General features: G+C 30.3%; 1 protein-coding gene across 1 annotated transcript; it reads right to left on the reverse strand.

Moving 5' to 3' along the window:
* Positions 1–513: 513 nt before the first annotated feature.
* Positions 514–12,042, reverse strand: LOC111616360 (ribosome production factor 1-like; the record flags this gene model as incomplete). Its single annotated transcript, XM_023357776.1, has 5 exons — positions 514–723; positions 825–920; positions 1,898–1,978; positions 6,395–6,451; positions 11,965–12,042. Coding segments are annotated over 5 exons (522 nt in total), but the record flags the coding sequence as incomplete, so codon positions are not given.
* Between the last annotated feature and the right edge of the window lie 516 nt (positions 12,043–12,558).

The raw sequence follows: 12,558 nt of genomic DNA on the forward strand, positions 1-12,558 counted from the left end.
ATTTCTTTTTATTTTAATTAGACATTTAACAAAGTTATAAACTGTGGCACCGCGAACGTCTAGTCTGGTCTAATACACCGATAGTGCTACTTGTTCATAGATGGCGCGTATAATTGAATTAAGTCGTATACCGAACGAAAGTCGTATACCGAGCAAAATTTGTTTCGTCCAAACAGGACGTATTCCGAATTGGACATATTCTAAAGCAGACATATACCGAGGTACCACTGTACTTAAAAAAGAAAACCTGTTAATTCTAATGCAAAGACAGAAACATCACAAATTAACATACAATCATTGTATAGTAATAAATTTGGTAACTCAAACTGTTGTAATATAAATTGCTAAATCCAAGAATTTTTTTAAATTGATAGTGTAACAATTTGATAATGATTGCTATAACTTAACAATTAAATGACAGATCCATGCAAAGTGCTCAATATGAGCATTTGCAAGAACATTAGGAAATTTTAAATTTAAATAAAAAGTGTTTTAGAATTTAATAATAATATCTTATATAGAATTGTAACAGATCAAGCAATAGTTATAAACAATACTTAAAAGGATACTAGGATTTCTTTTATCTTCATTAATTACAATAATATCTGTAAATTCTTTTTTTATTGCCATTTTTATAAGATTTTTTATACTAAATTTACGTCTCCAATGTAAATGTGCATTAGGTATAGTTTGTCTTAATTCTCTAGCAAACAATAATGTTTTCTGAAAAATGCAATTTATACTATAAAATAAATTCATAACACTCATAACTATTTATATAAAAATTTATCTACATTTATGTAAACTATACCATATTAACTTACGGTATGTGGTTTTTCAGCTGTTGTTATCAAAATTTTCGGTACAACGTCTCTATTGAAATAATTGGACATTTCATCTGTATCTAAGTCATATTGAATCTAATAAGAAATAAGTTAAAATAATAAATATCAACTTTTCAATATAATTTCTATTTTTTTGAAATATAATATATTCATTAATTATCAAAAATGAGGTTATCAAATTAATTAACAATAACTGCATATAACTCAATTTACAGGTTATTAGTAAAAAATAAACCAGCAACATTTAAAATTTTGGTGATATTTTATTAAAAAACTTTTTATATTTTTAACTATTATAAAATGGCAAGAAACTTCATTTTGAGGGTAGGGATGAGTGTTATAAAAAATTGTAAATGCTAATAACAAGTAAATTTGTCATTAAGTCTGACTCTACTGGAGATACACACTATCCCCATTATCTCCCCACTCCCTTGATCTTTAACCACCAAAATTTAATAGCATCAATACCCCTAATCAAGAAACCTCCCTGCAAAATTTCAGAAATTTTTGACAAAAAGCACAAGAGTTATTAAGCTTCAAACAGGGTGAACAAAATTGTGCCCCACATCCACCCATACAAACAGAAATTACCCCCAAATTTCTTTGCATTTCTCGACATTTCAAGATGGCCTAAGTCTAAAAATGTAAAAATCTTGAGGGAATCATTTATAGGTAAATATAATTAGATGTCCTATTTGAAGGGTCTAAAGATTGTAAAAATACCTGTTAAGTAGAGGTATCAGCTATTTGGAAGTGTCTGATAATGGAGGTTTTACTGTATTTTTAATTAGAAATAACTGTGTACAATAATAACTGTTACTCTAAGAACTAATCTAGTTATTAGTTATCAGGGATGTAATAGTCTTTATACAAATATATTTTAAAAATAAAAATAAACCTATTTTTATAATATTCACAATACATTTAACAATCTCTTGCACACCAGAGTGCTGCATTCACCATTTGAGAATCATTGATGTAGGGAATACCAAAGCAATTACAACAATTGGATTTTATTATATTTATTTATTTTTAAAAGAAAAAATACTTACCTCTTCATCTTCACCATCAACAAAAGTTTCATCTGGTTCTCTGGTATTTTCAATTGTCCTTGGTGCTTGTTTTGGAGGTGCCTTTAGAAGTTAAAAAACATTTATTTTTAAAAGTTAGAACTATTTTCAATAATAATAAATAATAATAATAATTCTTTCTCAGGTAAGCAGATTACAAAGTTCTGTGCATCCACACAAACACAACTGAGTAAATCATCTATTAGACATTGCATACATTTATTCCAATAACAATCAAATGTAGTTTGGCATAGACAAAAGCAAAACATTTCACATAGAAAAAGAAATTTTGAAGAATAATTATTATATACTGTACTTGAAAATGAAGACATCAGTGAATCTATGAATGATGGCAAAGTCTACAAATACTTAGGATTTTACACAAACAACATTAACAAAACATAATTAACACCATCCTAGATTGGCCATTTGTTATCTTAATTGCTTAGCCATCCAACCATCTTAAATCTTTGATGGCTGGATGGCCAAGCAATTAAGATAAAACAACATGGGATCAAATCCTAATGGGTTGAAAAACCACAGTAATTTTTTGGGAGGTGGTCCATCCAGATATGCCAGGACCCATCCCTCACCACCTAGCTGCTTGGTAAATACTATAAACACACCACAAGTTTATCGTTGACTTCATTATCATCATTATTTTGAAGCCTTATTTTGAGATATGCCTTTATTTTTGCTAATAATGAAAAACGCTCTGCTGATTTAATGAGATACATCTTTCAGAATTAAAACATAACTACAACTTAAAATAAAATTTGTCTCAAAGTAACTAAATCAACTAATTGCTTTCAAAATAAAATGTTTTGTGTGCAATAAAAACAAAATGAAGAGAGACATTATTGTACTAAAGAGTTTTTAATGACAAACATAAAATCAACAATAAACACAAAAATATGAGTAAATTGACATAAGGATAAACTAAGAAGAAAAACGTAAGGTACAAAAAAAAAACTTTGGAAAAAGAAATGAACGAACTTGGTGATCAGATGGGCAAAAGTTATAGAAAGTAAGTGGATTATATTCNCTATAAACACACCACAAGTTTATCGTTGACTTCATTATTATTATTATTTTGAAGCCTTATTTTGAGATAGGCCTTTATTTTTGCTAATAATAAAAAGCTCTCTGCTGATTTAATGAGATACACCTTTCAGAATTAAGACATAACTACAACTTAAAATAAATAAAATTTGGTTCAAAGTAACTAAATCAACTAATTGCTTTTAAAATAAAATGCTTTATGTGCAATAAAAACAAAATGAAGAGAGACATTATTGTACTAAAGAGTTTTTAATGACAAACATAAAATCAACAATAAACACAAAAATATGACTAAATTGACACGAGGATAAACTATTTAAGAAGAAAACACGAGGTACAAAAGTGAGTTAAAAAAATACTTTGGAAAAACAAAAATTCAATTCAAAAATTTTGTTTAAACCCATTAATATATGTCAGAAACTGAAAGATGCTAAATGGTAAAGTAGGCTACCTGCTTACTGGTATATCACTTAAAGTGCAATAATACAGTATATTTCTTGAATAAAGATGAAAACAAAAATAAAAATGAACAAAGCTTTTTTTTTGACAAGAGAAGAAACTAAACTGTATGTAACAACATTTTCCCTTTTTTTCCTTTTANTATTTAAGAAGAAAACACGAGGTACAAAAGTGAGTTAAAAAAATACTTTGGAAAAAGAAAAATTCAATTCAAAAATTTTGTTTAAACCCATTAATATATGTCAGAAACTGAAAGATACTAAATGGTAAAGTAGGCTACCTGCTTACTGGTATATCACTTAAAGTGTAATAATACAGTATAATATTTCTTGAATAAAGATGAAAACAAAAATAAACAAAGTTTTTTTTTGACAAGAGAAGAAACTAAATTGTAACAACATTTTCACTTTTTTTCCTTTTACTCTTCCAAATGAGGCAAAGGTTTATAAAACTGGACGTGTTCAGGCAAATTTATTATTGGTATTGGTCCAGAGCAAAGAGCAATTAGATCATTGTACTTTTCCAATGACAATGGATGAGATAAGTTATTTAAGTCATTAAGTTGTTTTGTCAACAGTGTACATTTTGCCGTTTTAAAGTCAACGATCAGTAGTTGTGATCAACATGGCTTGTTTTAAAAAATTTTTTACATAATTCATTCTGCCTTATATTGAATTCAACAATGTCTGTCCATTTAAAAATTTTTTCCTCATTGTCAATTCAAATAGAATGTGCTGTAAGGTTATCACTAAACTTTATAAAGTTTAAAAAATCATAATAACTTAAAGAGTGCACTATATAAGACTTTCCCTTTCTTGCTAGACAAAAGACTGATATAAGCTGAGAAGGCACAAACAATTCACCAGCCTTTTTAATCACATATGAGATCTCACTGTGAACGGAGTCTCCTTTACATTGTCCGTGATTAGTGGTAAAGAAACGAAGACTCACTTCATATAAGTGTTTCAACTGCAAAAACAATGTCCTGACACAATGAAATTCTAATTTTGTCCACCACAACCATCAGCAAATAAATTGGCAGTGTGGACCTTCCTTAATACGAGTATTAATTTTTCAATAAGACAAAATATATTAAATGTGGTGGTCATGTGACTGGAAAAATATGGCTGCTCAGCGTTTTACCCAGGGCTGTGGAGTTGCGTAAAAATCTACCAACTCCAACTCCGACTTTTCCTTACCAATCCGACTCCGGCTAAAACACCAAAACTCCACAACTCCGACTCTGACTCCATAGCCCTGCCAGGGCTTTAGAGTCGTGTAAAAATCTACCGACTCCGACTCTTCCTTACAATCCGACTCCGGCTAAAACACCGAAACTCCACAACTCTGACTCCAACTCCACAGCCCTGCTTTTACCTCAAAATATTTTCCTCTGGTTGAGTCTCATTTCACTAAATCAGAGTATGCAGAAAGAGAATTTCACATAATCTCCAGGTAATTTTGCAACAAAGAGGCATAAGTCTACCGTGTTTCCCCGAAAATAAGACAGTGTCTTATATTAATTTTTGCTCTGAAAAATGCACTAGGTCTTATTTTCAGGGAATGTCTTATTTTTTCCAGGAAGAATTCGCATTTATTATTGAACAAAAAAATTCCCAAGTCGAACTTAGACGAGAGTGACGTTTATCCGGTGTGTTGAACTGTCACCTTCTTATAGCGTCAACATCGGACTCGATAACCAATTAGTGCTTACTGAACAGTAGCACTATGCAAATGTCATGTTGCGTGATTCCCGGCCGACCAATTAGCCATCACCAGCCGTAACGTTATGCAAATCTGTGATTCCCAAGCCATAGTCTTATGCAAATCATGCCGTGTGGCGTAATTGTCTGCTGACCAATCAGTGGCTGTACTTTCAAAAAGCCAACGGCCACTTTCAACCATCTGTCGATGACCGTTACGACTAAAAAAAAAAATAAAATAAAAACTTCGCTAGGTCTTACTTTCAGGGGGAGGTCTTATATTTCGCAATTCAGCAAAATCTGTGCTAGGTCTTATTTTCTGCGGATGTCTTATTTTCGGGGAAACACGGTAGATACATCTTTAAAATCATTTAAAAACACAGTGTTTATGGCATTGCTTAAGAAACGTTCATAAGTTATAATATCAGATATTTGAGAAACACCCAGTGTATCATTTCATAGAATGCAAACGGTGTTACGTAGAGATACTCTGCTCCAACACAACACGAAGGACATAGGCTTATATTTAAAGGCATATCATTTTAGCCAAATTTTGAGATACACCTTTACGTATTTTCACTGACAATATATCATATATATGTATCTGTACCAAACATCTACATCATAAAAATACACTGAAAAAAATTAGTAAATACTCAGAACTCACCCACAAAATAAAGCATCTGTGGACAACGATAAAGTACTTATCCATTATCCTATCTTAATATAAAATTAACAGATCTATCTTGTATAGGCATCATGTCAAATACACTACAAAAAAGTCTAGAAACATTAGGACTGCACAACAACACATTACAAAAAGCAGCTGTACTAAACACATCACATAGGCAGAAATTCTTATATACAGATAAGATACATAAAATACATTTTAAAGGTGTATATTTCGCAAGAAATTATGAACCTATGACATATACAAGTTTGCAAACTGTAATTCATAAACAATTTTCTATGCATTACGAATAGATACAATTTTTTTAAATGAAATTTCATATTGGAATTTGTATTAATTGATACAACCACTGTTTGCATATACATATATAAAAGGATTTAGACAAATTTATTAAACCATGCATATAAAATTCAATTAACTATTCAATTATTGATTACAATTTAGTTTTTTCTTAAAAGAATGACTTTGCTTTAATATTTTTATGCTAAATATTCAATTTTCAAATTACATTATTATTATTATTAAATCAATTAAAACAGACATTATTTTAAAAATCTAACTTACATCATCACCTAAGAGTTGATATTCTTTCTGCCTTTTCTTTCGCAGTTTCCGCTTAACCTAGAAAATTCAAATTAAAATATTCCGTTTTAAAATAATTTTTGACTATACTAAAAACTAGAAATCAGAATTACTTTATATAATGAATTAAATGTATATTTTTTAACAGTTTACCAAAATAAAATCTGAATTAACCCATCAGCATACGCTTAGTGCTGATTAGGCACTAATCAATTTTTAATTATCAATAGTTAGTGTAAAAAATTCCAACTGTTTGAAAAATCTGAAAAAAATTACTACTACAACTAATTTATTACTATAATAAATTACTACTACAACTAAAAATTACTATTACAACTAATTTTTCTTTAATTTTACTATATGCAATTCAGTTTTTGCTTAAAGCATTTCATTATTTTTATTTAATAATTGGTGTCATATTGACACTATGACGTGCATGATCTTGGATTTAAATTTTCAAATTTCCCACCAGTTGCTGTTACTAAAAATAGCTGCAGTGACAGCATGTGCTTATTCACTTATAATCGCATTATTTTAAAGCAAATAACTTCTAAAAAGCTCAGATTTGACCTGGAAATATTTCAATTTTTTTATTGGTATTTTTTAATAATTTTATAAAGTTTTATGATACCATGCCCCATATAATTTTTGTANTAAAATTTTAAGATAAGAATTACTTTGGTCATAAAAAATAGAAAAATGATAAAATAAATAAATAATTATAGTGTTAGATCTGGCAATAACTATAGATGATTTTGCGCATGCTCACAATGGACTGCTCCGTAAACCGTAAGAAAAGTTTGTTCCCTTACGGATACGGATAAGCCCTTACGGTAGTTTATAACTTTTGCTATAGATATCCAATGTAGCAAACATTTACGAATACGGTTACGGTTACGTTACGGAGTTTATAACTCGACCCTAAGGCTTACCGTAAAGAACTCTGCTTCTAGTTATACTATTTAAGATGTGGTTTTTTGCGTTTTTGATTGCGTTTTAATAGGGTACGTCAACAGAATGTACACTAAGAAGGAATTTTTCGATATTCTCCCACGGGGAGAGGGACAGAATTCAGGCTTACCGTGAAGAACTTGGCTTCTATTATATTATTTTAGATGCGGGTTTTTGCGTTTTTGATTGTGTTTTAATAAAGTACGTCAAGAGAATGTACACTAAGAAGAAATTTTTCGAAAAATTCCCCCCCACGGGGGAAGTGTTATACATTTATAATAGATACATTTTGAGCCACAACAACGCGTGGCGGGGTCTGCTAGTATACAATATTGTAAAGAACAAAGTCATGTTCCAAGAACTCAGAAAGTTCATTAAAACCATATGTAGGGCGAAGACACCCCAAACGCGTAACTAGTTGTAAGTTTAAACCTTGTTACTTTTGTTATTGTAAAAAATATTACTGTTATAGAAATCAGTTTAATAAAAGTTTGTTGATTTATTGTTAATTGAAACCTGTTGGCACGCGCCTAGTGCCGATTAGGCACTAATCGAGTTTTAGTTAGTGTCAACTTCTAATTGTTTGAAAAATCTGAAAAAATGATTACTTGGCTAATTTTTCTTTAATTTTACGATGCGCTATTCAGTTTTTCCTTCATTAAAGCCTTTCATTATTTTTATTTAATAATTGGTGTCAAATCGGCACTGTGGCTCGGATTTCAATTTTCAAATTTTTCGCCAGTTGTGTTACTAACAATAGCCGCGCGCGCTTTTGCACTTATAATCGCGTTATATGCGAGGTTGCGGCCGAAGTTTTCAACGCGAAAACTTCGGCCGCAACCTCGCTATTTTAAAGCAAATAACTTTTTTAAAACTCAAATTTGACCCGGAAATAATTTAGTTTTTTCCATTGGTATTTTTAAATCACTTTATTAAGTTTTATGACACCATGCCTTATAGGGAAGGTGGGGCAAGATGAGAACGTTAAGGTTTGAAAAGTCATAAGATGACAACCACTTTGATGAGAACGATAATTTTTTTATTATCAGCAACTACAACGTTTGATAATATATAATACAAAATTTAATTTTTGAAAAACGCTTTTAAAAACAAGAAAATTTAATATTTTAAAATTATATGTAAATGCACCATCTTGCCCCACCCGTGGGGTAATATGGAAATATTATTTTTATATACAGGAAGGATAAATTAAAATGGTTAAACTGTCATTTTCTTCAATATTCGCACAAGAACAATGCGCCTATTTATCACAACGGCTACATTTATTATTATTTTCCGAATAAATAAATATAAAAGTTTGAACTTACTCGTATTTTACTTTACCAGACGATACCGTTGCTTAGCGCATACTCAGTTTCGCTATTTTGTAAGCAGACGATATTTTTTTTCATGGAAAAAATTTTTATTTTGATTGTTATCTGGCATTTTATTTCTTGTTAAGATAGTATTTAAATTTAAAAAATGTTTTCATAAATAAAATAAAGCCTCTAGCAGCAGCGGTTGGCCATGAATTCTGCTGCTGATGGTGGGGTAATGATGGGGTATCCCATCTTACCCCACCATCTTGCCCCAACGTGCACTTTTCATACTGACTGCAAATATAGGTTAACTTTATTTCAAAACTAAACAATTACAGTCTTAAAGGTTACTTCGAATACCATAATATCTTCATCTAAAAGGTAATGTAAAAGTTCACAATGATACTTACTTTGTAGAAACTTTGTAGCGGGCGTAATATTAGATAAAGTATTGCTGAAACATGAGAAACTGTCTTACTTCCAAACAAAGAGAGTGATTCGGACGTTCTCTCGTCCCGCGATCCCTTTTGAGGTTAACATTTAGTTCCCCAAATAGCAACTAGATGAAAGCGCGTTAACCACGAATAAACAGACGTCCCCGTCTTACTCCATGGCCCCATCTTGCACCACTTTTCCCTATAATTTCTGTATTTTTTTTCATTTTATGAATATAAAAATGCAAGCGACTGTAATACTGTATATAAATTAAAGTATTTTCGTTTATTAAGTGCATCTATGTGTCCAGCGGATACACAGCGGTTTTTTTTTAAATCGAATTGTTTAAAAATAAAACAGTTGAAATGCAGGCTTTTTAGTGTTTCTCAACTGATATGTTCTGAAGCGATACCCACAGTAGTTTTCGAGTTTATGCTTTTTTTTCAGAGAAATTTTACGAAAATTATTATCTTTTCACCACCTGCAGTAAATTCTCTCGCAGTGTGAGAACGCTGTACTCTCGCTATAGTTATGTGCAACAATTGCGATTTAATAAAATAACTATGTAGAATATTTNGTATTTCTCAACTGATATGTTCTGAAGTGATTCCCACAGTAGTTTTCAAGTTTATGACCTTTTTAGAGAAATTTTATGAAAACCAATACCTTTTCACCACCTGCAGTAAATTCTCTCACAGTGTGAGTGCTGTACTCTTGCAATTGTTATGTGCAACAATCGCAAGAGTAATTTAATAAAATAACTATGTAGAATATTTAAGCTTTACCACAAAGCTATACATTATATCTTTTTCTCCTGGTTTCAATGACAGGACCAATCCCAATACAAATCATTGCAGCTTTTTTTTGACAACATGATTTTCTCACTTCGGTGTTATTACCCTGCTGTCTTGCAATCATTTGTATGATAAGAAATCTAATACTTTCAATTTTGCAACAATTAAAATTTATGTTCATAACGTAGCAATACCATTTAGTAATTGTGACCCAAACATTTATTTGGTAATTTTATAAATATTTTTTAAATTATTAAATATAAAACTATAGAATTCATTACTGGCAATACCAGTTGTCAGATCTGAAACAAAACGTTCCTAAGTGCAAGAAAACGATTTGCTAGTTATTTAGCCTATTACTGACAAGAGATCAAATTACAGTAAATATAAATAAAAATCTCAGTTTTTTAAACCCACAAGTATTTTATACTGTTGGATAGTACGGTAGAGAAAATGTAGAAATTGAAAATATAATCATAGTCGAACATATATATATCAGTAAGAATATAAAAATTTCATTAAAATAACGTTCTCGGATGAACGTCTGAAATGAAAAAGTAATTGAATCGAGTCCCACCGCCATATTGATTAACGCGCCACAGTAATTACCGGTAATCGATTTCCAGCGCGTCGCGTTACATCAAATTAAATAATTTATAAAAATTAAAATAATAAACATGTATATAAATTAATTGACTATATCTGTTCGCAATAATATCGTAAAACAGACTGCACTTACAGTTTAGCATTTCCGATAATATTTAATTAATTTTTGAATTTTATTATATTTTTATATATATAAATCTAAGAAAAATATATAAATGCGTAAAGCTTAATAAGAAAAAAATACCTGCAACTTCAGACAATACAAAGATATTAGAATCCATCAAAATGCTGTTTCTCACAGTACCGAATCAAGTAAAATTATATATTTTTTATATAGTAGTATAATTAATAAATTATTTTTAAAAAATTAAATTTGCCTTTATTTGGGTTAATAAAGCTTTTTCATTTTGAAAAAATTGTTTCGTTTCATTTTATATTAAAATTTGTTTTATCATTTATAAAATAATTTAAGTCTTTTATCAATAGAAATTCTCATATGAATAAAATTTTGAAATCAAGCAATATATTCAAATTTATCGAAGAAATTTAAGCTCCCGTTTCCACTTCACTTCTTGTTAATTTGCTAAAAACGAAAATAAAAACAAGTCTTTTTTAGTATGAATACATCAATTTTTTAGTTATCGTTTAACAAAATTATATTTATAATACGACATAATATAATATAAATCGTATACTTGGGCAAAGTTTCGTTTTTTGAATGATCACACAGAGCTTTCATTTCTAAGAGACTCAGTCTCAAACTTTTGGCGAAATTTTCTGAATTTGTCGATTTATTTTTATAAGATGATATGCAGAAAGTGAGACAGTTTTTCTCGTGATTGTAAGTACAACAGTAACCGTCTGCAACAACAGGTCCATAACCGCATATAATATCGTAATTATTATGAAACTGTAAAGAAAATTCTTCAAAGTTATCAACTAAAAATATAGAATGAGAAATTAGAAGAAAGTATTTGATACTCGATAGACACGTAATCGGTAATTCATAAAATTCTTATAAAAATCTTCTTCGAACAGAATCGGTACGGGTAATCCTTTAAGTGCTGCAATTCGTTTGAGGCACATCAGATGATTATCGGGTCCTTCTCCATTCAGGGTCTATGTAAAAATTAGTGTTTGAATTTTTCATGCTGTTTATAATTGTAAATGACGGAAATGACTGCTTGAAACTCACATAAGTGAAAATTTCCGTTTGTTTATCTACTGCTTTACGAAACTTCTGAAATTTTGTACCCTATATTGGTATAGACATAATAAAAGTTATTTAGACACGTAATAATTATATTCAGGTTATTGTTTGAGATCATACCCAATTTACAGAAGAATCAAATAAATGTTTAGCAAACTCTAGAACTTCTTCACTGCACGATCGAATGNTATTATTCTAATATTGTTATATCATAAATACAAGCAGTGGCATACTCACAAGAGGGCCAATAGGCCCTGGCACCCTCCAAACAGGAAAATAAATACTAAAAAATTTTCCAAAAATCTTTTTCTTAAATAAAATTTATTTTTTATTTATACTGTATCATGTTTTCCATTTCTACACTACTTAAGAATTAGTGATTACATAAGGTGGGAATTTTATTGTATTTGCATTAAAAATTTTAGTCAAAGTCTACCTAGGTAGTCCCAATGGTTGCACTTCCGACTGTTCGTGTTCCTGACGGACTCCTCCTGGAGGGGGCCGCCAGCAGGCCGTCGAGCGTTTAACGTCACTAGTTATTGATTCACGGTAGTTCTTGAAGAAAAAAAAGTCTACTAAAAATATAGTTAATCTAACCTAACCCCTAACTGTTGCCATTGGGGTTACCTAGGTAGAATTTAACCAAAAATTTATCCATTTAACTCGAATCCCCCAACATTAAATCCTGAGTGAGCTACTGAAGACAAGGGTAAGATTGCAGATGTACTGTAAATGACACTGTTGGGATCTTAACAGAGCTGTAGAGCATGTCAAAAGAGTCACATGTAGAGGTATGGTTCCTTTGACTTTTTTGCTCCTATGGGAAGCTCT

This window comes from Centruroides sculpturatus, unplaced genomic scaffold (genome assembly GCF_000671375.1).
Source record: "Centruroides sculpturatus isolate CEXI.00-Female unplaced genomic scaffold, Cexi_2.0 scaffold3179, whole genome shotgun sequence".
Taxonomy (NCBI): Eukaryota; Metazoa; Arthropoda; class Arachnida; order Scorpiones; family Buthidae; genus Centruroides; species Centruroides sculpturatus.